This window comes from Neomonachus schauinslandi, chromosome 6 (genome assembly GCF_002201575.2).
Source record: "Neomonachus schauinslandi chromosome 6, ASM220157v2, whole genome shotgun sequence".
Lineage (NCBI taxonomy): Eukaryota > Metazoa > Chordata > Mammalia > Carnivora > Phocidae > Neomonachus > Neomonachus schauinslandi.
The window spans coordinates 29,099,181-29,123,731 of record NC_058408.1 but is presented as its reverse complement, the minus strand read 5'-3'; the positions used below and the strand labels follow the sequence as shown (position 1 = coordinate 29,123,731).

The following is a 24,551-nucleotide window of genomic DNA, read 5'->3' as shown; positions in this document are numbered from 1 at the left end:
CCTGAAAGGGTATTCTCAAAATGTCAACTCCCTGGTCAAACAATTTCAATCACTTCTCTCTTCCTACAAGATAAAACTCAAATCACTTAGCCTGAAAATCAATAAACTAAACATAACATGCCCTGCCCATTTTATCTCTGTATGACCATATACAAACTGCCCCTCCAATGAATCTGATCCGCACACCTTCTTCCAAGCACACCTTAAACTTCTGCACCTTTACTCTCAGACAATTTTCCTTTCCTAGAATGCACTCTTCCTTTTTTCTACCTATCAAAATCTTACCCAGGTTTCAAAGCCAAATCTTCAAAACTCAAATCTCACCTCTTTGTGAGGCTGGACTCACCATTCCCAAGGAATATTCCCTCTTCCTCTCAATTCTTATAGTACTCTACCTACCAGTCATTCGAAATATTTCCTTTACTGCCAATACCTTTGCTCTTGACCCAAGCTCTCCAATCTCTTTTAGAACCTCATTCCATTAAGGAGTTTTGATTCCTATTAAAAAGTTTAAGTGTCTTCCATCCTTTAAAGAAACAAAACCAAAATGAACGAAACAAAACTTCCCCACGATCTCACCGCCCCTTTCTCTGACTTCTCACTAGAGGTTTTCAGAGTTTACATGTATGGCTCTATCTCCTTAGTCACTCCTCAACCCACTGTCATCTGGCTTCTTTCACCACTATGATGACTTCATAATTTCACAATGCAATGCACACATCTCAGAAACCTGGGCATCATTCTTGACTTTTCCATTCTCTTAACATACACACACATCCAAAAACACCCTCTGAGCCTATCAATTTTAACTCCTTTCTCTCTTTTGAATCCAACTCCTCCACTAGTCATTCCCACTGCCACTGCCTTACTCAAGCTCTCACCGCCTCTGGCCTTCACCATGGCAACAGCCTCCTAGATGAATAACCTTCCCAGCCAGCATCAGCCTTTCCTCCCTCAAATCCACCATTACCAGAAGAATCCATTTAAAACACAAGTCTGCTCATGTCACTTCCTTTCCATTTAAAACCCTTCGGTGGCTCCCAGTCACCTAAATTTAAGTTCCTCACTATGTCATGATCTGAATCTTGCATCTCTCTCCAGTCCAATCTCTGTCACCAGCATTACTATACAAGTTCTGAATTCTGTGGACATCCAAGCTGTGCTGTCCCTTCATGCTTCTGAACATGGGATTCCTTGCTTAGAAATCTTGACTTCAGTAGCCTAACAAAATCTCACTTAGTTGTCCCTTTCTCTTTGAAGTCCTCCTTAATAACCATCCTCATCGAAGTTAATTACTCCCTCCTGTCTCCTGCTTCTCTTCCTTTTACATGGTTTTCATTGCCTTAGGTTGAACCATATTGGACTCCCGGTGTTCAACCATTTCTTACCTAAAAAATGGCAGCATCATATGGTTCAACCTAGTCAAGTCACACTGCATTTTAGTCATCTATTTACATTGTAAACCTCCCTTTAGATTACATGCTCTTTGAGGGCCAAAACTACATTTTATTCACCTTGGCTTCCCCCATGCCTGGCACAGAAAAAACATTTAATATTTGTTGAACCAAAGTGAATAAAATTAGACGGTTTGTTTATATTTTAACTTTCCAACATAGCTATGGGCTCTAAGTATATTAGAATCTTGACCTCAACACTTCTTTATACTATTCCTCTTTATGGTATTGCTTGGCATAGAGTCAGTATGCAAGGAGTATTTGAGAAATTAGATTTACATATTTACTGTCATCTTTATTTAATTTTTAAATCAGTTTAGAGAGTTGAAATGATACCTGTAACTCCTTTGTTTCTTGAAGTTTTCTTCTTTCAGCTTGTTCAAATTTTTCTTTCCATGCTCTTTCCAAAGACAAACAAAATAAGAGTTAAAAATATCCAGATGCATAAGACTGAGAATTAAAGACAATCAATAAAGATTAAGAAACCACTTAGGAATATTTAAAATATGATAGTCTGGGGATGGACTGCTCTATTCATACAGAAAGTACAAAAACAGAGCCACAGATCCCTCCTAAAGTCCTCCCTCTCCACAAATCCCAGCCCCACCAGTCCAATGATTCCAGGCAACACATTGACATCTAAAATATTGACTATATTCCACCTTTGCATTTCTGCCATGTCTCTCTCCTGTTGATGCAGTTTCATTCTTAAGGATGTTATTTCTTGCCGGCACAGCCTATATCTTTCAGGGTCAATATTTTGACTGTTTCTTTGAGCAGCTTTTAGCTTTTCGATTTCCGCTTTCAATTCTAAATATTTGTAAAAAGATGCATGATTAATAACATTTGATATATAATCATTACCACAGAGGGGATAATCCTCCAATCTTATTTCAAGTTTTAAATATTACTAAATAGAATATTTACAGAAATCAATTTTACTTTACTTACATTACCTATACATTTCTACTTAGTCTTAACCTGAAAAAGTGCTCCCATCTTTATGAATTTCCCCCCTCATAAGTAGTATGGCCATATAATGTATTGTTCAAAGTGGGACACTTTTGAGAAGCACCTTATTAATCACACTGATGCAGCAGACATAAACCAGGATTGTCCCAAGGCAAACCTTACTTATAAAGACATGCTGGATAAAAATCAAAGATTTTTCAAGCTGGAGGTCAGAAGACTTATTTTTAATGAAAATAGCCCTATTTGTGAAAGAGAGGGGACTCCAAAAGGGAGACGATGGACTATGATACAGCCAATTCGTTCTTCTCTGGCCTGCTTGTCTGAAGACCATTCGTCCTCTGCTGCTCAAAAGGGCCAGAGGACAAAGGACTATGAAAAGATGGCAGTTCCACATATGCAAAGAGAAAACTGCTCAAATCAAGGTTCCTTGCAGGTACTCAAGTCCATCCTAAGCAGGTGATTCCCAAGATATACACAGAAAGTAGTACTGAGCATAAATGAAGTTAGGCCTATGCTAAAAACTCAAGCCTTTAGATCACTGTCCTTTAGATCAATGAACTAAGCAAGAGTAGAGCTGATAAACAGAATGACAATGGAGGAAAGGTCATAAGAGGAAAAGGCTACACATATCTATGACTCAGTCTGTAAGATTATTTTTCTGTGCTTGCTATTTCCCCTTTACCTACTCTCTATTTTCTGTCTTTTTCTGCTTGTTTTCCCCTTCCTAATTCTTCTTCCCATCGTCCTTCCATCTCTCTTCCACCATCATTGTAGAATGATGACTAGTATCTATTATAAGTAGGTATGAAAGAAAAATCTTTTATTTTCTTAAATTGCGTATTTTCATGACTGAAATTAATATTTGAGATTTAACTGTTACAAAATAATTAAAATGTTTAGAAAAATCTTCACCTCTAATTAACTTAGCGTTCATATCTTCATTTACTTTGGCGATATTGACTATCATACGGGCTTGGCTGGCATATCTCAGTGTGCTTAATGTTTCTTCAATGTTGTTGGCAGCAGGACTGATGGTAGCGATCATTGCAGTTTTTGAATTTCCACCCAGACTTTCTTTTAACAGCCTTCAAGGAAAAGAAGTTATAATTAGACTTTGTGTCTACAACAACCTAATAGCAGTAATTATGTAGAAAGCACAAAACAAATTAATAGGATATATAATACAGTATTATACTCTTCACTCACATACCATTCAGGACTTTTTATTTATTTATTTTAAGTAAGCTCTACACCCAATGTGGGGCTTGAACTCATGATCAAGAGTCACATGCTCTACGGACTGAGCCAGCCATGCACACCACCATTCAGAACTTTTGTGGTATTTGTACTTATTTTTAGATCTCATGAATATTTTGTTTTCTCTTATACTTTTTATATTGTTTCATGAAACAGTAACTGAACCAAAGATTTAAAATATGGTTAACCATCAGAAATTTAGTAAGATACCACTTCCCACTCCCCAGACTAGACTGTGAGCTACTTCAGGAAAGAAACTATGTGTGTTAGTCATCTTGTATTTCCAGTGCTACCACCTTTAGAAACAGGTGCTCAATAAATACTGAAAAGGATGAGTGGGCATATAAACAAAAATTTTGTTTTCTACAATATGCAAAAGCCTTCTTTTAGAGGAAAAAAGATAGAATGAGACTAAAACACCTATCTTTATTAATACAGAATGAATTTCACTCTTCCTAGCTTTCAAAAGGCACCAAGAAAAAAATCAAATTTTTCCTTAAATGTTTTCAGGTGACAACTACATTCCTATAAACCAATTATAAAGACACATAGCGGTTGGGAGGGCCTGGGTGGCTCAGTTGGTTAACCGTTGACTCTTGATTTCGGCTCAGGTCATGATCTCAGGGCCCTGAGATCGAGCACCGCATCGGGGCTATCAAGTAGAGATGCAGCCCTTATGAGAATTATATATTAATAGCTTATCACAATTGGATATTAAATCTATACAGATGTAATTTGAATGTAATGTATCTGATTAATGAAAACATATTCATTAACAAAAATACTTATTGAACACTTAAATGCTAGTCAGTGGGTGCCACACAAAACAATTTCACTTTACACACATAGCAACATGTTTGGTGGTATCATATATGCTCAAACATTAAGCACTAAAAACATTAAGTATAGTACTAGTTGCTTACACTAATACAGCACATACTATGTACTAAGAGTATTATAGTAGTTATTTAATCTTCACTATAACCCTAAAAGGTAGGTATTGTTATTATCCTCATATTACAGATGAAGAAAGAGACTAGAGCATTGAGTGATTTACCGAAGTCGCAGAGCTTATAGGATGCAGAGCCACGATTCAGATCCACATAGTTTGACTCTAGAATTCACACTGCTAACCACTTGTTCTCTGTCCCAAGGCTATATGAAGTCAGTCTATTGTTCTTCTCCCCATAGTATTCAGTACATTTTATACAATTCTTTGTACTTCAAAAGATACTTGCCATGTAAGAACAGATTCACGGTAAGGAATAAAAACTCTCTTTCGGTTTGCTTGTTCAGAAAGTGCAGATATAACCTTTCCCAATGTGAGCAAGGACTTGTTAATACTCACACCTTCCTGTACACAAGATAAAAACATCTAATTTAAAATAACTGCTCAGCAATACATTTATTTCACAAAATATATTCCTTCCCTTATATGATTACTGAGTAAATATTTTCTTCCATAAACTACCAACTTTCTTACAACTCAAAATTTACTAATTTTCTTTGAAAAGTAAACATAACGAAAAAGTAAAGATCTCTCTTTAAACCACAGAAATGCAGTCTATAAACTACAGATAGAGTTTTTGTTTTTGTTTGTTGTTGTTAAATATATTTAGTTTGCAATCTCCTAAAAATAATGCCCTAGGGAATAAGTCTTATTAAAATGAGAAAAGCCTCATTTTTTTAATTATTTATTTATTTATTTATTTATTTATTTATTTTTAAAGATTTTATTTATTTATTTGACAGAGAGAGACACAGCGAGAGAGGGAACACAAGCAGGGGGAGTGGGAGAGGGAGAAGCAGGCTCCCCGCAGAGCAGGGAGCCCGATGCGGGACTCGATCCCAGGACCCTGGGATCATGACCTGAGCTGAAGGCAGTCGCTTAACCAACTGAGCCACCCAGGCACCCCAAGCCTCATTTTTTTTTAAAAAAAGATTTTCTTTTAAGTAATCTCTACACCCGGCATCGGTTCGAACTCACAACCTCAAGATCAAGAATCACATGCTCATGGGGCGCCTGGGTGGCTCAGTTGGTTAAGCGACTGCCTTCGGCTCAGGTCATGATCCTGGAGTCCCTGGATCGAGTCCCGCATCGGGCTCCCTGCTCGGCGGGGAGTCTGCTTCTCCCTCTGACCCTCCCCCCTCTCATGTGCTCTCTCTCTCCTCTCATCCTCTGTCTCAAATAAATAAATAAATAAAATCTTAAAAAAAAAAAAAAAGAATCACATGCTCCACTGACTGAGCCAGCCAGGCACCCCAGAAAAGCCTCATATTTACCTTCAGTCGATCTCCACTAGTTCGAGCTGTGGAGCAGCGCTCACTGCCCGCCAGATCTATCAGGTTTATCCGACTCGTTATTCTGTGATCATGTTCCTCCCCTTCCACAGATTCCGTCTGCAGCAAAAGGACATTAATATAATATGTCATAAGTTTGTCCATGATTTGCTATCGATGTAAGTCTTGAAAGGGAAAGTTATACAAGATTACAAACCACTCATTTATTTTTGAAACTATCCCTTCACAAATGTGTGATCATTTATAATTTATAATAAACATTCGAGAATAGGGGCGCCTGGGTGGCTCAGTCGGTTAAGCAACTGGCTTCAGCTCAGGTCATGATCTCAGGGTCCTGGGATCGAGCCCCGCATCAGGCTCCCCCTGCTTGTGCTCTCTCTCTCTCTGTGTCCAATAAATAAATAAACTCTTTAAAAAAATAAAAATAAAAAAATAAACATTCAAGAATACATGGAGCAATGCTTGCATTATGCCAAAATAAAAGAAATAACTTTAAAGAGATAAAAACTCACAACTACCCAATTATATTAAGGAAACAACCATAAATAGAGCAAAAGCTTAGTGTACAAAGGTGTTATTTATCTCAGCATGAGAGGAGCAATTAATACTTATTAATAATAAAAATATTTAATTTATTTAAGTAATCTCGCCACCTAACATGGGGTTCGAACTCATGACCCCAAGATCAAGAATCACATGCTCTTCAGACTGAGCCAGCCAGGCACCCCAAAGGAGCTAGGTATTTGAAAGCAACATAAATGGCCCACAGTAGAGGAACTGGAGTAGTCCATGGAATATTATACAGCTATGAAAAATGATTATTTGGTGAAGAATTTTAATGGCATAAAATTATTGAAGATTTTGTAAATTTGTTTAAATGTGATTGTAAAACAACTAAAATATTATACACCAAAATATTTAGAGGGGCTTTGAGTAGTGGAACCTATGGCTGAATTTTTAAAAATCTTTGACTTTCTGATACGTTTTTCCAAATACTGTACAATTACCATGTATTGAAAACATATCATACATTAATGTTATTATCATATTAATATCAATGATATAATAAATTAATAATCATATATTATTGAGTTTTCAAACAGTAAAAAAAAAAAAAAATACTGCCAAATATACCAAAAGTCATTCAGTTACTGTGTACACTAAAATCCAATTATGTTATATATTTATGTTATCATATATTTATATTATCTTAAAATAATCAAGAAAAAGAATACCTTGGTCTGGGTCATCACCAGGGTGAAAACTGAATGCGATCGGGAGCTTTTATCATTCATACCAGTAGCAGCAGTTGCTCTTTGTTTATTTCCCAATTCTAGCCAACTCTTACAAGAAAGAAGAGAGGGAGGTCAGAACTGCAAACTAAAATTTATTGGAACAAATTAAGAAACAACAAAGTTAAGCATGTTTGGCAACATATACGCACTTTATAATCTGTTTATGAAATGAAATTAATAAATGTTTGTCATTTAATAATTTGTATTCCCATTGTCAGTTTTGCTTCCATCACAGATATCTGAATCAGGAAATTACACCTCTAAAAGACTATTTCAATAACACTAAGCTGCTATGATAGGCAATTTTTATTTTTACTTCAGAAGAGTAATTCCTTGATTGAAGTTTAATAAACAAAATCAGCTCATAATGAATTAATAAGATTAACCTTCTATTTATGCAAGTAGCAATTAAGGAGAAATATTCTTATGAATACTTATGATTATGATCTTTCTATCTAATGGAAGGAAGATAAAATATAATCAATCTTACCTGGATATCAGAGTAAGAACTGACAACATTCCTATTTTTAAAAGGAAAAAGACAAAATTGTTTTTACTGATAATTACACTTTTATTCTCATAAAATAATAATACTCTTTCAATTACATAATTACTCTCTGAAGACCACAATTGAATAATTCATAGATTATACTGACTCTCAACAGAATCTTTCACTATCTCCATTCTTAAAGGGTAGAAAATGTTTTAATTTTACCAAAAAGTATGTCTTTTATTAATGAAGCAGTTTAGCTCTTAACATATTCAAGTCTAAATCATGAGACCAAAACATATACTTGACATATGTAGGGGTGGGTATGCTAGTATGTATGGGTCTCAACATAATCCCAGATTTATTGAATGGAGCTAAATCCATACCTAATCACTTTCCCTTTCCTTTAAGAAAGCATTTGGAGTGTTGAAAGATGAAGTAAATGACTCTTAGCATGATTCACACTCTCAACACTAAACTCATTTTAGCACCTTCTCCCCTCTTCAGCTTAAAGTAATAGATATAAAAAGCAGCTCGAGCGGGAGCTTAACTTAATGGGGAAAGGGGATACAAGGGAGAAAAATCAAATATTTCACACAGTATAACTCAGGTACTTTACAGGTGCTGTGAAAGATATAAACAAATACAAAAACAAGCAGCTAACACTCTAGTTGGAAAGAGAGGAAAAATTAAATGAATACTATTAAGGGTAGGAGGTTAAATAAGTATCCAGGCTTTCAAAGTTGGGGAGGCAAATGAGAACAACATTCATTCTATTCATTACTTTCCTCCTCCTTGCTTTTGCTGAGCCAAACACTTACATTGACAATGCTTCAACATATGGTCCAGAGACAGGATGCTCCCTTACTCTCAGCTAACAGAAGCAAACATTAGCATTATTAAGGGCATAACAAATATTTCATATAAACACAATTTTAAATGATCTTTTCTTCTATATTTGGAGTTTAAGGCAAAGAGATTTGCCTTTACCTGACCCAGAGATAAATATAAAAGTTCTCACAAACACAAATCTGTAAAGCATTGACACTGCTTCAGGATCACAAACTTTTCACAATATGCCACAGTTCACCGCAGCATCAAATATCTTACTAGTTCCTATTCTTAAGACATGCAGTAGCCATTATCTCTAGGCTTTTAAATATTAGCTCTCCAAAATATATTCAGTAAATTTCAGACAGAATTTTTTCCAGTTTTACATTGTATGTTTTAAACTTTGTAACTAGAAATTTAAAACACTTTTAAGTCAAAGAAGAAAATGCCAAGTTTAAAAAAAAATTTTTTTTTTTTTAAGATTTTATCTATTTATTTGACAGAGAGAGATACAGCGAGAGAGGGAACACAAGCAGGGGAGTGGGAGAGGGAGAAGCAGGCTTCCCACCGAGCAGGGAGCCCGATGTGGGGCTCGATCCCAGGACCCTGGGATCAAGACCAGAGCCGAAGGCAGACGCTTAACGACTGAGCCACCCAGGCGCCCCCCCCCAAGTTTAAGATTCTTGATGTTACAACAGTAAGCCACGTGATTTTTGGTCTTCTTTTTTTAAAGATTTTATTTATTTATTTGACAGAGACACGGCGAGAGAGGGAACACAAGCCGGGGGAGTGGGAGAGGGAGAAGCAGGTTCCCCACCGAGCAAGGAGCCCGACACGGGGCTCGATCCCAGGATCCCGGGATCATGACCCGAGCCTAAGGCAGATGCTTAATGACTGAGCCACCCAGGTGCCCAGCCACATGATTTTGAATAAGTCAAGTGACCTCTTTAGATTTTAGTTTCTTGCTCTCCAATGTCCTTTTCAAAATTAAAAATTTTACATCCTTTTAAAGAAAGGACTCTATTTATTTGAGAGAGAGCATGCAAGCAGCGGGGAGAGGGGATGCAAAGGGAGAGAGAGAATCTCCAGCAGACTCTCTGCTGTGCTGAGTGCGGAGCCCGATGAAGGGCTCAATCCCACAACCATGAGATCATGACCTGAATCAAAATCAAGAGTCGGAGGCTTAACCAACTGAGCCACCCAGGTGCCCCCAAGATTTTACATTTTGATAGCAGTTTTTAAAAAAGATTATGTAGGGGCACCTGGGTGGCTCGGTCGGTTAAGCATCTGCCTCCAGCTTGGGGCATGATCCCAGGGTCCTGGGATCAAGCCCCACATCGGGCTCCCTGCTCAGCAGGAAGCCTGCTTCTCCCTATCCCACTCTGCCTGCTTGTGTTCCCTCTCACGCTGTCTTTCTGTCAAATAAATAAATAAAATCTTAAAAAAAAAATGATTATGTATTTGTGGAACTTCCTATTTCACAGAAAATATTATGTACAAGATACCAATTTACTAAATAATCTATTAAGATACATATTCTACAATAACAATACAATTTTTAAACTTCTACTGCTTTTTGGCTTTAGGGATTTAGTGTTTAAGTGGTCCAACTAAATCTTGAAACAAATATTTTATCTTTAATTTTGATACAATATTTGATTTAAAAGAGGCTAAACTTAATAATTAATTTAATTTCCGCTAACAATAATGTTTAGCTTATTTACTATTTATTTACTCATTTAGACTGTAGATCCCAAGCATTTGCTATCATATAATAGCAATTTTATTTATTTTTTTTAAAGATTTTATTTATTGGGGCGCCTGGGTGGCTCAGATGGTTAAGCAACTGCCTTCGGCTCAGGTCATGATCCCAGGGTCCTGGGATTGAGCCTCGCATTGGGATCCCTGCTCAGTGGGAAATCTGCTTCTCCCTCTTCTGCTCCCCTGCTTGTGCGTGCTCTCTCTGTCAAATAAATAAGGATTTATTTCAGAGAGAGAGGGAGAGCACAGAGGGAGAGTAAGAAGCAGACTCCCCACTGAGCAGAGAGCCTGATGCGGAACTCGATCCCAGGCCCCCGAGATCACGATCCGAGCCGAAGGCAGACGCTTAACTGGCTGAGCCACTCAGGTGCCCCTAATAGCAATTTTAGTAAAATTGCAAGCCATATAGATCATCTTGAGAACTAGTATAACTATATGCATTTATAAAAACAAATTAAAAACAAATCATAAATTGTTTTAATCTTACTGGTTGCTTTCTCTGCCCATTTTCACCTTTACAAACCAGAAGGTCATGAATTTTTTCATTATATACTTCAAAAAAGCTCATTTCAAGGTGGTAGCTGACCTAGTAGGAGGAACAGAAACACAGCATGCAACTTATTTTAAAAATCCTTGCATTTTTTGCAAATTATATATCTGATAAGGTTCTAGGATCCAGAATATATAAAGGACTGTTACAACTCAACAGCAAAAAAAAACAAACAACCCAATTTAAAAGCGGGCAAAGGACTTGAACAGACATTTCTCCAAAGAAAATAAGTTCTACTTACTAAGATCTCTCAAATGTTCAACAGTGCAGTCACTACCCTAGTCTAGCCCCTTGTCATGCCTTCCTTACACAGTTTACAAGTCCCACAACTGGTCTCTTTGCATCCAGTTCTACTTCCTTTCAATCCATTCTCCACACTGCAGCCAGAGCTATATTTTTTTTTAAAGAGCAAAGATGATCACTTGACTTCCCTGCTTAAAATCCTTCCATAGCTTTCTAGATTCCTGGAAGCAGGGGTCATAAAGTCCTTCACAAGCTGAGTTCTGCCTGCCTCTCTGGTTTCATCTTTTGTCACCCTCCACTCTCAAATTCCATGCTTAAAGCAAAGTAAACAATTTATAGATTCCCAAAGGCTCCCTACATTCTTGCTTTCAAAGCTTTACACATGCTGTTCCCACTGCCTAGAATGTCCTTCCGCCTCTTCACCAAGCTAATAACTGCTATGTTTCCTTCAAAAATAAGCTCAGTTGTCCCTCATCTAAGAAAACCTGGCTCCCTCTAATCTTATATATTCTCAAAGCACACTGTTCTTACTCTATCATAGTATTTACTTTAATTTATTTAGCAGTAAGTTGATCGTACTTGGCTATTTACTGATTCATTCCTCCATTATACTCTCCTAACGACAGGGACTGGGTCTTTTAACTCCATATTCCCAAATCTTGCACAGTATTTCCCCAATTTCCCTTATCATAAGAATCACTAGGGGGAAAGTACGGAAACTATAAATTCCCAGCTGTAGCCCAGATCAACTAAATCAGAATCTCCAGGAGAGATTTTTTTTTTAGCAAGTGTATACACACACACACACACACACACACACACACAATCAAACACACACACGAAAAACTGCCCCGACACATTTCTGGTAATTCTTATAATCAAGCAAATTTGGGGAAAAGTGATCTACTGCTCGGCAAACAGCGGGTGCCCAGTAAATACTGGCTGCATGTACGAAGGAGTAAGAGAAAAGGGAAGCCAGTACAGACTTTTCAGGTGTAGGGCAGCGTAAAGAGCATGGCTTTCGAAGCTGAATCTAGGTTCAAACTTCAGCTTCACTACTCTCTGCTTCATGTTGTTCTGAAGTTTAGGTCTACTGTCCTTAGTTAAGTCTGTGTACCCACCTGACTACAAACATGTAACGGTACATAACTGCCGCATTATAAGCCACTACACATACATAAAAGTAATAAAGTCGAAAAAGCTAGAGAAGACAGAAGAGATGATCCTTCTATCACTGCCCAACAAGGAGAATTTATTCTGAAATTTTGAATCTCCAACCTCTCCTCCATACCACTGTTCCACAGGAGAATGACCTAGAACTTAAAATTACATCTTCCATTATTTCCTTAGTGGTGTTGACTCTGATTTTAATTTGACTGTTTCCTAGTCTAATATGAAGGCTTACAGATGAGAACATACCTCTTGAGTTTGTTTTTTGGCTACTTGAGCGAAAAGATCTTCACAAAACCTTGGAATTATTCCTGGTTCTTCACTAAGTCCCATCATCCTGGAAAATACATAATGAATGGCAGGGGTGGGGGCTTGATAAACTAATTAGTTTTTTTAAAATTCTCTTTGGGGAAATGGGTTGGGGGAGTGAATGGGAAGCAAGCTAATTAAACTGTGTTATTAATATCTAATAACCTAGGCTCTGAAGTCAAATCTTCCTGAGTTCAAATCTTGATCTCACCACTTATTAGCTCTGTGACCTTAAACAAGATACTTAACCCCAGTAAACCTCAATTTCCTCTTCTATAAAATGGGAATAAATAAGAGGTATCTAATTCAGAGAGTTGTGAGAAAGTACAAGCAGAGCCTTTAATATATATATACCATTTATTAGATGACTACTTTTAATTCTCACAATAATATTTACAAAATAACCTCTCCAGGCTTGGGTTTACACAAGACATATTATGTACAGTAAAATGGGCCAATGACACAAAGTAAACAGCATCTCCTGCATAAGCTGAAGCTCAGAGGTTAAGTAACGTGCCCAAGTTTGCACAGAACCAGTATATAAAATGGATGAGATTTGAGCCCAGATCTGTGTGGTTTCAAAACTACATTCTTTCTATCAAAACTACATTCTTTCTATCAAAACTACATTCTTTCTCACCAAAGACTGAAACATTCTCAATAACTGTACTTGGAATAACACTTACGTATATGATTTTCCAGAGCCGGTCTGACCATAAGCGAAGAGACAGGTATTGTAGCCTTCAAAGGCACGCTCTAGGAGGGGTACTGCTAGCGTCTCATAAACAGTCGTCTGGCTAGCATAGTTGGGATGGCATTCATCAAAAGACCAGAATGCAACATCATAAATAAAATTATAAACTTGTTTCATGTCAGGATGTTCCACAGCTATTTCTTCCCCATTCATGAAGACCACCTGGGATGCTTTTTCAACCTTCTCTCTTTACAAAGAAGCACAGAGAAAAATATAAAGTTACCGTGATTATTTTGAGTATTATTCCATAGAATATAATAAGAACCTCAAAACTAGTTAAATACAACATTTCTCCAGAGCAAGATAATTTAGTTTCATGTGGAAAATGTAGACCAGCTAACGTAATTATAGTGGGTTTCCAAATATAGATTTCCTACAGCTCCAGTGCCACCACTTAAAGGGAAAATGGAGTCCCAGATCTGTTGTCTGAAAAATCATCCTACTTTTACAGGATTTTCCATCTTCCTTTTTCTCTTGAGCTCTCCCTTCGTCCATCCCACCTACTATAGTCTACCTATACTCTTCAGTCCAAATCTGGAAACTTTTTAATATATTTTAAAGATGTTTCAGAGGTGCAGATCTATATAAACCTGACATGAAATGCAAATATAATTTCAACAAACTCAGTTAAATATAAGTCTCAATCATAAATCTCTTTGGGCTACTGCCTACTGTTACTGTTAATCCAAAGGTCCCTCCGTTAGATTATCTCCCTTAAAGTCATGGATTTTCATGTGCATCTTTCTTCCAGCTCAGACTTAGGTAGAAATCTTTCACTTACTTTACATCTGCAGAAAAATATTATCACCTTGTCTGGCCCAGATATCCCTTTTTGCCCCCAACTCTGTTTTAGATCAGAATTTATTCTGGAATCCACCTGCCTCTTCAATGTGACAAGTGCCCCACCACCCCTGTTATCAGCCCAGTTTGCATGGCTTGTCTGATGAGTCTGAACTCAGGTACTTGGTTCCTTTCTAAGTTCTCTTCAGGGTAGTCATCCATCGTGGGGTTTATTCCTACCTGCTCTGTTCTTTCTGTTGCCTCTTGCCCTATCATGATCCTTGAGGCCTGTCTTTGAGGTTTCCCCATTCTCTCCAGCCAACTCACCCTCAGTTCTCTCACTTATCACTAACCCCACATCTTCACGAACAGCCTTTAAAGCACTGTATAACTTACCTTTACTGACCCTTTAGGTTGAAACTAAGGGTTCCTTCCCCCATGGCAGCAGTCACCATATACTCTCACATCTTGCTTAGATATACAATAGAGTTAACAACTACTAACACTGAATTTTTTTCGCAGTCACCCCACAAAACATTCAAAAATAATTAGATGCCACATTCACATTTTGTCATGTCCATCTTTCTCAGCCCTACCTGTAATCTGTGACTATCTCACCCACAATCACTTTGGAGAGAGATTTTTTACCATCAACATCAAATCTAATAAAGCACTGCATTTATAACTACTATATATCAGTGATGACAATGAGGATGACACTACGCTGGATGGAGTTTTGGAAGGACCTCTTTGGGGAATAAGGGACCTAACAAGTGCTCTTTTTAAGGGAAATACAGAGGAGCCCGCCATACATTGCAGATTTGAAAGCAGACTGCATTATAGACTTAAGTCATTCTGATGTTTTCAAAGCAGCAGATCTAAAGAAATTTACATTTGCAAAAGATGGTGATTTCAATGTTTTAATTTTACACCCAGTCATCAAAAATAATGAGGGTTCTACAACTAAACCTAAAATTTCTCCCTACATAGAAATGCCACCACCAAGCTTGAAGATGCATGAATGCACTCAATTTCCAAAGGCAGAGTGGAATTAGACACATCACATGTCAGTAGTTTGGCCTTAGATTTTAAAAGGTGTAACATACCTCTTGCTGAAAGGCCTCACACGTACTGCCACTGTCACTTGACTGTTCTCTACTTTTAAGGGGTCTGTTTCTATCGAGGTGTTCCGACCTGTTGTTTCCTCTTCAAGAAGGAGTGTGTTTTCTTGTGACCTTTCCTTTTCATTTGCTAGAAGAGAACTTCTTGGCTTTTGTTTAACTTGGAGGCTAGGCACCCTATTTTTCAGTATCGATGCAGCTGGGCTCGTAAGCTGTGGCGTGCCACACTTTGGTGTCCATTTGTGTCCTACAACGTACTTTGTAGGTGTTCTTTTTTCTAAGCTTCCAAATTTATTTGAATTTTTTGCTATATCCTTCCCAATACTTCTATGATGCAAGTTTCCTGTTCCTGGCACTTTGATGTTAAACTTGCTCTGAAGAGGCTTTGTTGCCAAGTGTCCGGATGGAACAACTTTAGTCTGACTCTGGCAATCAGTGGGTGCTCTATTACTTAAGTATTGAAGTGTGACATGTTCATTTGCCTCAAGGAGGGCAGAAAACGTTTCTTTGTGTTTTTCATCAGCCATCATTTCAATGTCTTTTCGGTCTTTGGCTAAAGGTCCAAAAGATGCAACAGAAGAGTCTTTACCATTATTTACAATTGTTACCTTTCTCCTCATTTCCAGGGAAGCACAATCATTTTCTGTTGGGCTTCCCACATTCTGTGTTGTTTTCCACTTTTTCACACAATCTGTTTGAGCTGTTTTCCACTTTTCCACAGATTCTGTTTGAGCTGTTTTCCACTTTTCCACAGATTCTGTTTTAGCACGACGTTGTAACGTAAGACGTGTTTCTGCAGTTTTTTCAGTTGAGTCCCCCAACTCACTGCCACGCAAAGATGATTCTTTGTTCCTTGTAACTCTTCTCTGAAGTGCCAATCTACCAGCAGGGTCAGGGGTAAGAGGTACCTCTCCTGTTTTTTTACAGGCAGAAATCACATAAGTACTATTTATGTCTCTGATTTTATTTGCAGATCTCAATAACGGATCATCATTTTCACATTCTGACATACCCGAATTCAAATGCAGCTTACGTCTGCTACTATGGGTGAGGACATTCAGTGATGAACTCTTTTGGGAAGAAGGTATACTAAGGATATCCCTGTTATTTCTATTATGTGCGGTGTATACTGACATTGTGGCAGCAAGTTGTTTTAAAAAAGAATGTTGGTGAAGAACCGAAGCTCTTCTTTAGACGTTCATTTGACTTCCAGCCATATCTTATGTATCAGTTTCCAATTATCTGCTAAACTGTAAAAAAAAAAAAATTATATTGTAAGACTATCAACAGGCATTAAAAAATATGAGAACCTTCCATTGTGAAAGTAACTTCCCAGAGAAATGAATACGTTAGAATAAACCACAATCTCCTTCTCAGATACTGTTCCCAAGCAGCTTCAGACAAATCTCTGCCTTCAAAGAGCTTATAATAATTATGCAACAAATATTTACTGAGTCCCTATTATGTGCCAGGCCCTCTGATAGATACTATGGATTTCAAAGACAAGACCCTGTTCCCATTTTCTTAGTGTAGAAGGAATACACAGATTTCCATTATATCAGGACGAAGAGGCCAAGTGACTTAAAAGATATAAACAGTGCATGTCAAAGAAGATATTCGAATGGCCAATAAGCACATAAGAAGATGCTCAACATCACTAATCATTAGGGAAATGCAAATCAAAACTACAATGAGATACCACATCACACCCATTATGATGGCTACTAACAGAAAAGCAAGTGTTGGCGAGAACGTGGAGAAATTGGTACCCTTGAGCACTACTGGCGGAAAATATATGGAAGTTCCTCAAAAACACTAAAAATAGAATTACCATATGACCTAGAAATCCTACTTCTGGATTATCTAACCAAAAGAATTAAAAGCAGGGTCTTTTTTTTTTTTTAAAGATTTTATTTATTTATTTGAGAGAGACTGAGAGAGAGAGCATGAAAGAGGGGAGGGTCGGAGGGAGAAGCAGTCTCCCTGCCGAGCAGGGAGCCTGATGTGGGACTCGATCCAGGGACTCCAGGATCATGACCTGAGCCGAAGGCAGTCGCTTAACCAACTGAGCCACCCAGGCGCCCTAAAAGCAGGGTCTTGAAGAGACCATTGTACGCTCATGTTCATAGCAGCATTATTCGCTATAGCTAAAACATGGAAGCAACCCAAGTGTCCGTGGACTGGTGAATGGCTTACCAAAATGTGGTATTTACATACCATGAAATATTATGCAGCCTTATAAAGAAATTCTGCAATATGCGACAACATGGATGAATCTTGAAGACATAATGCTAAGTGAAATAAGTCAGTCACAAAAAGACAAATATTGTATGATTCCACTCATATGAGGTACTTGGAGTAGTTAAAATCATAAAGACAGAAGGTATAATGGTGGTTGCCAGGGGCTGAGGCCAGGGGAAAATGAGGAGTTATTGTTTAGTAAGTACAGAGTTTCAGATTTACAAGATGACAAAGGATTATGGGGATGGATGGTAGTAATGTCTGCACAACAATGTGAATGTATTTAAGGATATACACTTTAAAATGTATACGTAAAAACAGATAAGATAATACATGTTATGTGTATTTTAACACAATAAGGAAAAGAGGGGGAGGAAGGGCGGGGAGGAGGAATGTGCATGTCAGCAAAGATTTTTATTTAGTACTCCCTGTTTGCAGATTAGGAGAGGGACTAACAGAAACCCTGGCACCTAAATCAAAGACTGGGTAAAGCATTTGGTAATACCTGTTGAATGTATGTTAAATACAGGAATGCCTCGTGGAGATTAGTTTGAGAGGGGTCACAAAACAGAGTATTCCCAAATAAATACCATAGACAATAACTACAATAAGTAAATTAATTGCTTCTGTTGAGAAAAATTATGCAAGATTAGGTAAGTAGACAGCTTGCCCTCTAGCAGTTAGACAACAAAGTAGACAGGTGTGTATATAAATATGTCAACAATATCTATCCAGCATTAATGGTTTAAAAGAAAAAGAACAGCAGTGACAGCTAAAAGGTCTGGCTTCTAGTCAACTCTGCACCAAACTGGTAATATTGACGTAAACAAGTCTTTAAATTTGCATGCCTGGTTCTAACTTGTAAAATGACACTTGCTCAAACTATTCCATAGATACTGCTATGCAGGAATATAATAGAAGTTAACTTTTAAGTAATTTAAAGTTCTAAATAAGTAATAATCATTACCACCACCACCACCCCAAAAAAAGAAAAAAAAAATCGTCAGGATATAAGCACCTGCCCTCAACCTTTTAACTAAAAATATAGAATGTTCCCATTACGGAAATAAATTTAAAGGCAAGAAAAGATTCTGGAAATTCTACCGCAGCTAAAAACTATTTGCTACTTACACAAATAGATAGGGCTTTTTGTTTGGGAAGTTTCGCTACCGGAGTTTAAAGAGGAGTGAAATGAATAGAAAGAAGGAAATTAAGTCACAACCAGAACCAAAAGATCCCCGTGGATGGGTTCTCAGCTAGTCACTCCGAGGGCTGGGACGGCGAGTGTACCTCTTAATGCCAAACGACTGGGCGAGCCTTTCAGTGGGTGAGGCTGAGGGCCGAGGGGCCCTGAAGTCCAGCTGCCCAGTCCCCGCAGAGGCGCCGCCCGCGCGCGTTCTCCGGGGACCCCTTCGCCGCCAACCGGGATTTCGGGGCCGGTGGGGGACCCCGCGCTAAGGCCTCCGCTCGCACCTCAGCGGTCGCCGGTAAAAAAGCCGCCCGCACGCCCCCACAGCACAGATTCTTCGCCCCTCTGCAGGGTTCCCCACTCTCGAAGACCTCCTGGAAGATGTCCACACCACTCACAACCTCCACCGCCGGCTCCCTCTGAGGCCGCAATTTGAATGGGCGCCCTGCTTTCTGATTGGCTGCTGGACGTCGCGTCGAGCGCCGCGCCCTCGCCTCCTCCCGCCCCCAGGAAGTGCCGGTCATTGGGTAGCAAAGATTCTAAACCCCAGACCCGCCCCCCATCTCCTAGGCAACGGGGCCCGCCCCTCCCCGGGCTCCGCTAAGTCGTGGAGCTTGGGACCTTTTAAATCCGACCCTTGGAAGGGGCTGGATTCTGAGTCAGAACAGAGCAGCCGCTAAGATAAATTTTTATTTTTTATTTTTTTTAAGATTTTATTTATTTATTTGTTTGTTTGTTTGTTTGACAGAGCCAGAGATAGCGAGAGCAGGAACACAAGCAGCGGGAGTGGGAGAGGGAGAGCAGGCTTCCCGCGGAGCAGGGAGCGGGTTATGGGACTGGATCCCAGGACCCTGGGATCATGACCCTCTGAGCCCAAGGCAGACGCTTAACGACGGAGCCCCTCAGACGCCCCGCTAAGATGAATTTTAAATAAGAAGAGTGTCAGTGACACTTTTGTCAATCCTCAGTCTAAAAAAAATCATGGTGTACCCACCTTACAATGAAGTTATAAAAATGGCTATTTGTCCTCAAGCTAAGCATAATAATTAACGCGATTCTAGTATTTCCTATGCAAAGCGTGGAGATAGAAAGTGTACTGAATGTCGTACATGGAATTTTTTCATTTAATCCTAAAAATTTTATGAGGCAAATATTAATATTATCCCCAGTTTCCAGATGAAGTTTAGAGCTAAACTTGTGAAAAAGCAACCAGCAAGTGGTATAACTAGAATTCCGAAGCCACTGTCATAAGATTACTCAGTTTCAATATATATTCCAATAAGATTTTGAAACACAAAAAAAGTAGCAAAAATACATTCTGAAATATAACGAGATCAATGAGAGACTCTAGTCAAACATGTTATAAGGCAAAAGTATTTTTATTTTAAATTTTTCTTTTTAATTTTTTAATTTTTTTGAGCAACAGTATTTTTAAAAAATTTTTAAAGATTTTATTTGTCAGAGAGAGAGAGAGCGCACAAGGCGGGGGCGGGGGGGTGGGAAGCGGCAGGCAGAGGGAGAAGCAGGCTCCCCACTGAGCAAGAAGCCCGATGTGGGACTTGATTCCAGGACCCTGGGATCATGACCTGAGCTGAAAGCAGATGCTTCACGGACTGAGCCACCCAGGTGGCCCAAGCAACAGTATTTTTTAAAGGGCAAAAAGGGCAGGTAATGGTAATGTATTCAATGGGAGAGAAGGGAAACCAGAAGTGGCTCCAACTATATAGAAAAACTGAATGGGTGATAAAGGACTTAATCTAAAACTCACTCTAAAAATCATTCTAAAATTAACGAAGATTAAGTTATAGAGAAACCATCAGAAAAAAGAATATATTTATCAGATCTACGGGAAAATAGTCATTCAGTTTATAAGCAAAAGATATGGCAAAGGGAAAGACTGACAATCTCAAATACATAAAAATTTTACACATGTATAATTGGAAGTAATAATGAAATGATAAAATATAAGCTAACAAGAAAAATATATTATGACAGATGCAAACATTTATTTCAATTTTACAAAGAAAATAAGTTTATAAGTAGAATAAGAAAATAAACAATATAAAAATGGGCAATGGGGGGCGCCTGGGTGGCTCAGTCGTCAAGCGTCTGCCTTCGACTCAGGTCATGATCCCAGAGTCCTGGGATGGAGCCCCGCATCCGGCTCCCTGCTCACCAGGAAGCCTGCTTCTCCCTCTCCCACTCCCCCTGCTTGTGTTCCTGCTCTCCCCGTCTCTCTCTGTCAAATAAATAAAATCTTTTTTTTTAAATTTTATTTATTTATTTGACAGAGAGAGAGATGGTGAGAGCAGGAACACAAGAGGGGGGGAGTGGGAGAGGGAGAAGCAGGCTTCCTGCCGAGCAGGGAGCCGGATGTGGGACTCGATCCCAGGACCCCGGGATCATGACCTGAGCCGAAGGCAGACGCTTAACGACTGAGCCACCCAGGCGCCCCTAAATAAAATCTTTAAAAAAAAAAAAATGGGCAATGGTATTTCACACACAAAAGAATCAACCTACACACAAAAATAATTCATTTAAAAATAGAATGTAAACACCCAATCATTAAAAGCAAGTGTAAAAAAAATAGGTACAAGTAAATAAAATGTTTTTTACATTTCAGTGCTGGTGATTTTGCATCAAAATTAAATGTATAGGAGCATCTGGCTGGCTCAGTTGGTAGAGCATGCAACTCCTGACCTCGGGGTCATGAGTTCGAGCCCCACGTTTGGTAGTTGGGTATAGAGATTACTTTTAAAAATAATACATTCTACAGGCACCTGGGTGACTCAGTCAGTTAAGCATTTGCCTTCGGCTCAGGTCATGTTCCCAGAGTCCTGGGATGGAGCCCCAGGGCAGGCTCCCTGTCAGGGAGTCTGCTTCTCCTTCTGCCCCTCCCCTTGCTTGTGCTCTCCTCTCTCTCTCAAATAAATGAAATCTTAACAAATAATAGTAAAATCTTTTTTTTTTTTTTTAGCTTTTGGGCAGGGGGGAGAGGCAGATGGAGAGAGAGAATGTTTAGCAGGCTCCATGCCCAGTGCAGACCCCAGTTCGGGGCTCTATCTCACAACCCTAAGATCATAACCTGAGCCAAAATCACCAGTCAAGCGCTTAACTGACCGAGCCACTCAGGCACCCCAAAAATAAAATCTTAAAAAAAATTTAGAAGTATACATTTCTAGCGACAGAAATTGGTATGCTTCTTGAAGGCAGGGACCATATGTGTTCACAGTGTATCCCTAGTGCTTAATATAAAGCTTGATACATAGTAGATGCTTAATAAATATCTGTTGTGTAAATCACAAATCCTTCTAGAAAGCAACATGATAAGGTGTTAAAAGAACCATAAAGATATTCATACTCTTTGACCTAGTAACTGTTCTACAAAAATTTATTCTAAGAAAATATTTCAGGGGTGCCTGAGTGGCTCAGTCGTTAAGTGTCTGCCTTCAGCTTAGGTCATGGTCCCGGGGTCCTGGGATCGAGCCCTGCATCGGGCTCCCTGCTCAGCAAAGAGCCTGCTTCTCCCTCTCCCACTCCCCCTGCTTGTGTTCCCTCTCTCCCTGTCTCTCTCTCTGTCAAATAAATAAATAAATAAATAAATAAATAAATAAATAAATTTTTTAGCATTTTTTTATTTTGTTATGTTAATCACCATACATTACATCATTAGTTTTGACGTAGTGTTCTATGATTCATTGTTTGCGTATAATACCCAGTGCTCCATTCAGTACGTGCCCTCTTTAATACCCATCACCAGGTTAACCCATCCCCCCACCCCTCTCCCCTCTAGAACCCTCAGTTTGTTTCTCAGAGTCCATAGTCTCTCCTGGTTCATCTCCCCCTCCAATTTCCCCCCCTTCATTTTTCCCTTCCTACTATATATATATATATTTTTTTTTAACATATAATGTATTATTTGTTTCAGAGGTACAGGTCTGTGATTCAACAGGCTTACACAATTCACAGTGCTCACCATAGCACATACCCTCCCCAATGTCTATCACCCAGCCACCCCATCCCTCCCACCCCCTTATCTTTAAAGAATATATTTCAGTAGAAACCAAAAAATATTCAGGAAAATTGTCTATCCATATTGACCCTAAACTGGAAAAATTCTGAATGCCCACCCCTGAGAGAATGCTTTAAGTGGTTAAAAATGAGAAATAAATAAATCCTATTAAAACTATTAAGTGCCAGGGTGCCTGGGTGTCTCAGTCAGTTAAGCATCCGAATCTTGATTTCAGCTCAGGTCATGATCTCAGGGATGTGAGATGGAGCCCCATCAGGTTCCATGCTCAGCAGGGCGTCTGCTTCTCTCCCTCCCTCCCTCTCCCACTGCCCCTCTCCCCACTCATGCTCTCTCTCTAAAATAAAAAAATAAATCTTAAAAAAAAAACTATTGGGGTGCTTGGGTGGCTCAGTCGTTAAGCATCTGCCTTCAGCTCAGGTAATGATCCCAGGGTCCTGGGATTGAGCCCCGTATCGGGCTCCCTGCTCCAGGGGAAGCCTGCTTCTCCTTCTCCCACTCCCCCTGCTTGTGTTCCCTCTCTCGCTGTCTCTCTCTCTGTCAAATAAATAAAATCTTAAAAACAAACAAACAAAACTATTAAGTGTCCATTAAGGTTATAGTTACGAGTTAAATAGGACCAGACAATGCATGGCCTATAAGCCAAATCATAATCTGCCCACCAAGACTGAGACCAAAATGGAGCAGGACCTTGTCTGTCTCACTTTTGTGTCCCCAAGTGCCCTGCCCTGAACTGTCAGAGGACCTTCATATAACACTAACCACATTTCCCTCTTCTTATTGCTTTTGGAAGCTCCCGATTTAATTCCAACCACAAGAATAATACTCCACAGAATCAAGGGCCACCTGTGAGCCATCTCCAGGTTACACAAGATCTTTTAATCTTTTATTTATTACACTGACATATACTTCTCCAAATCCTGTGCACAACTGACCAGAAGAGCAAGTCCCCTAAACTCTGGTTGCCTCACGTCCCTCATATGGAAATTGCAGATGATAATGTTACCTACCCTAAAGCATTCTAATGAGGATTAAATGAGATAATGTATGCAAAGTGCTTAGCATGGAGCCTGGCAGAGGATTAATGCTCAATAAATGTAAGATACTAAATTGCATAGCTTAATATAACTCTCCAAAACACGGAAAAGCCCTATTCAAGCCTAGTGAGGAGAAACTGGGAAGCATGCATTTTAGAAGCTCTCTGTTATAATAATGACACATCTTATTTTATGAAGGATGAGGATTATGATTTAATCCCTAGAAATAACCACAAGATGAAATAGTGAGTCATTTTTAATGGACTCACTGTACTCTTAGAAATCAAAAGAGCAATGAAAATCTGTCTCCAAGAGGGAGCAGTGGTAATCTCAATTTTGCTCCAATTTTATTGATTTTTTTTAGAACTTCAGGTTTTGTAGGCTTTTTGAAAGAAGATAGGAAAAGGGAATCTAGGGCGCCTGGCTGGCTCAGTCAGTGGAGCGTGTGACGCTTGATCTCCGGGTTGTGAGTTCGAGGCCCATGCTGGAGGTAGAGATTACTTAAAAATAAAATCGAAAGAAAGAAAGAGAGAGAGAGAGAAAGAAAGAAGGAAAGAAGGAAGGAAAAGGGAATCTAGAAAATGCAGATTCGGCCAGCATAAGGTTCATAGGGTGAGCAACCTGAATGAACCTCATTCCATTTCAAGACTCAGTTTTCTGAGTCAGTGGCTAGCATCTGCCTGACTTAGGAAATAAGGCACTCTCCAAAACCCAAAAGCATCTGCCCCTGTCCCAGTTCAGGCAGAATTCTTTGTTACTGCCAAAA

At 39.0% G+C, this 24,551-nt stretch overlaps 1 protein-coding gene across 1 annotated transcript in view; it reads right to left on the bottom strand.

Annotated features, from left to right (window-relative positions):
- The window catches only part of KIF14 (kinesin family member 14), a 53,737-nt gene extending 37,313 nt beyond the window's left edge, over nucleotides 1–16,424 (bottom strand). Inside the window, exons 1-13 of the mRNA XM_021682484.1 lie at nucleotides 16,008–16,424; nucleotides 15,274–15,965; nucleotides 13,320–13,574; nucleotides 12,574–12,661; nucleotides 10,849–10,947; nucleotides 8,591–8,643; nucleotides 7,770–7,800; nucleotides 7,220–7,327; nucleotides 5,967–6,083; nucleotides 4,922–5,037; nucleotides 3,339–3,511; nucleotides 2,117–2,264; nucleotides 1,791–1,854 (exon numbers count right to left, since the gene is read on the bottom strand). Coding sequence (XP_021538159.1) covers nucleotides 1,791–1,854; nucleotides 2,117–2,264; nucleotides 3,339–3,511; nucleotides 4,922–5,037; nucleotides 5,967–6,083; nucleotides 7,220–7,327; nucleotides 7,770–7,800; nucleotides 8,591–8,643; nucleotides 10,849–10,947; nucleotides 12,574–12,661; nucleotides 13,320–13,574; nucleotides 15,274–15,965; nucleotides 16,008–16,424 — 2,361 coding nt within the window. The remainder of the gene's footprint in view (nucleotides 1–1,790; nucleotides 1,855–2,116; nucleotides 2,265–3,338; nucleotides 3,512–4,921; nucleotides 5,038–5,966; nucleotides 6,084–7,219; nucleotides 7,328–7,769; nucleotides 7,801–8,590; nucleotides 8,644–10,848; nucleotides 10,948–12,573; nucleotides 12,662–13,319; nucleotides 13,575–15,273; nucleotides 15,966–16,007) is intronic.
- Between the last annotated feature and the right edge of the window lie 8,127 nt (nucleotides 16,425–24,551).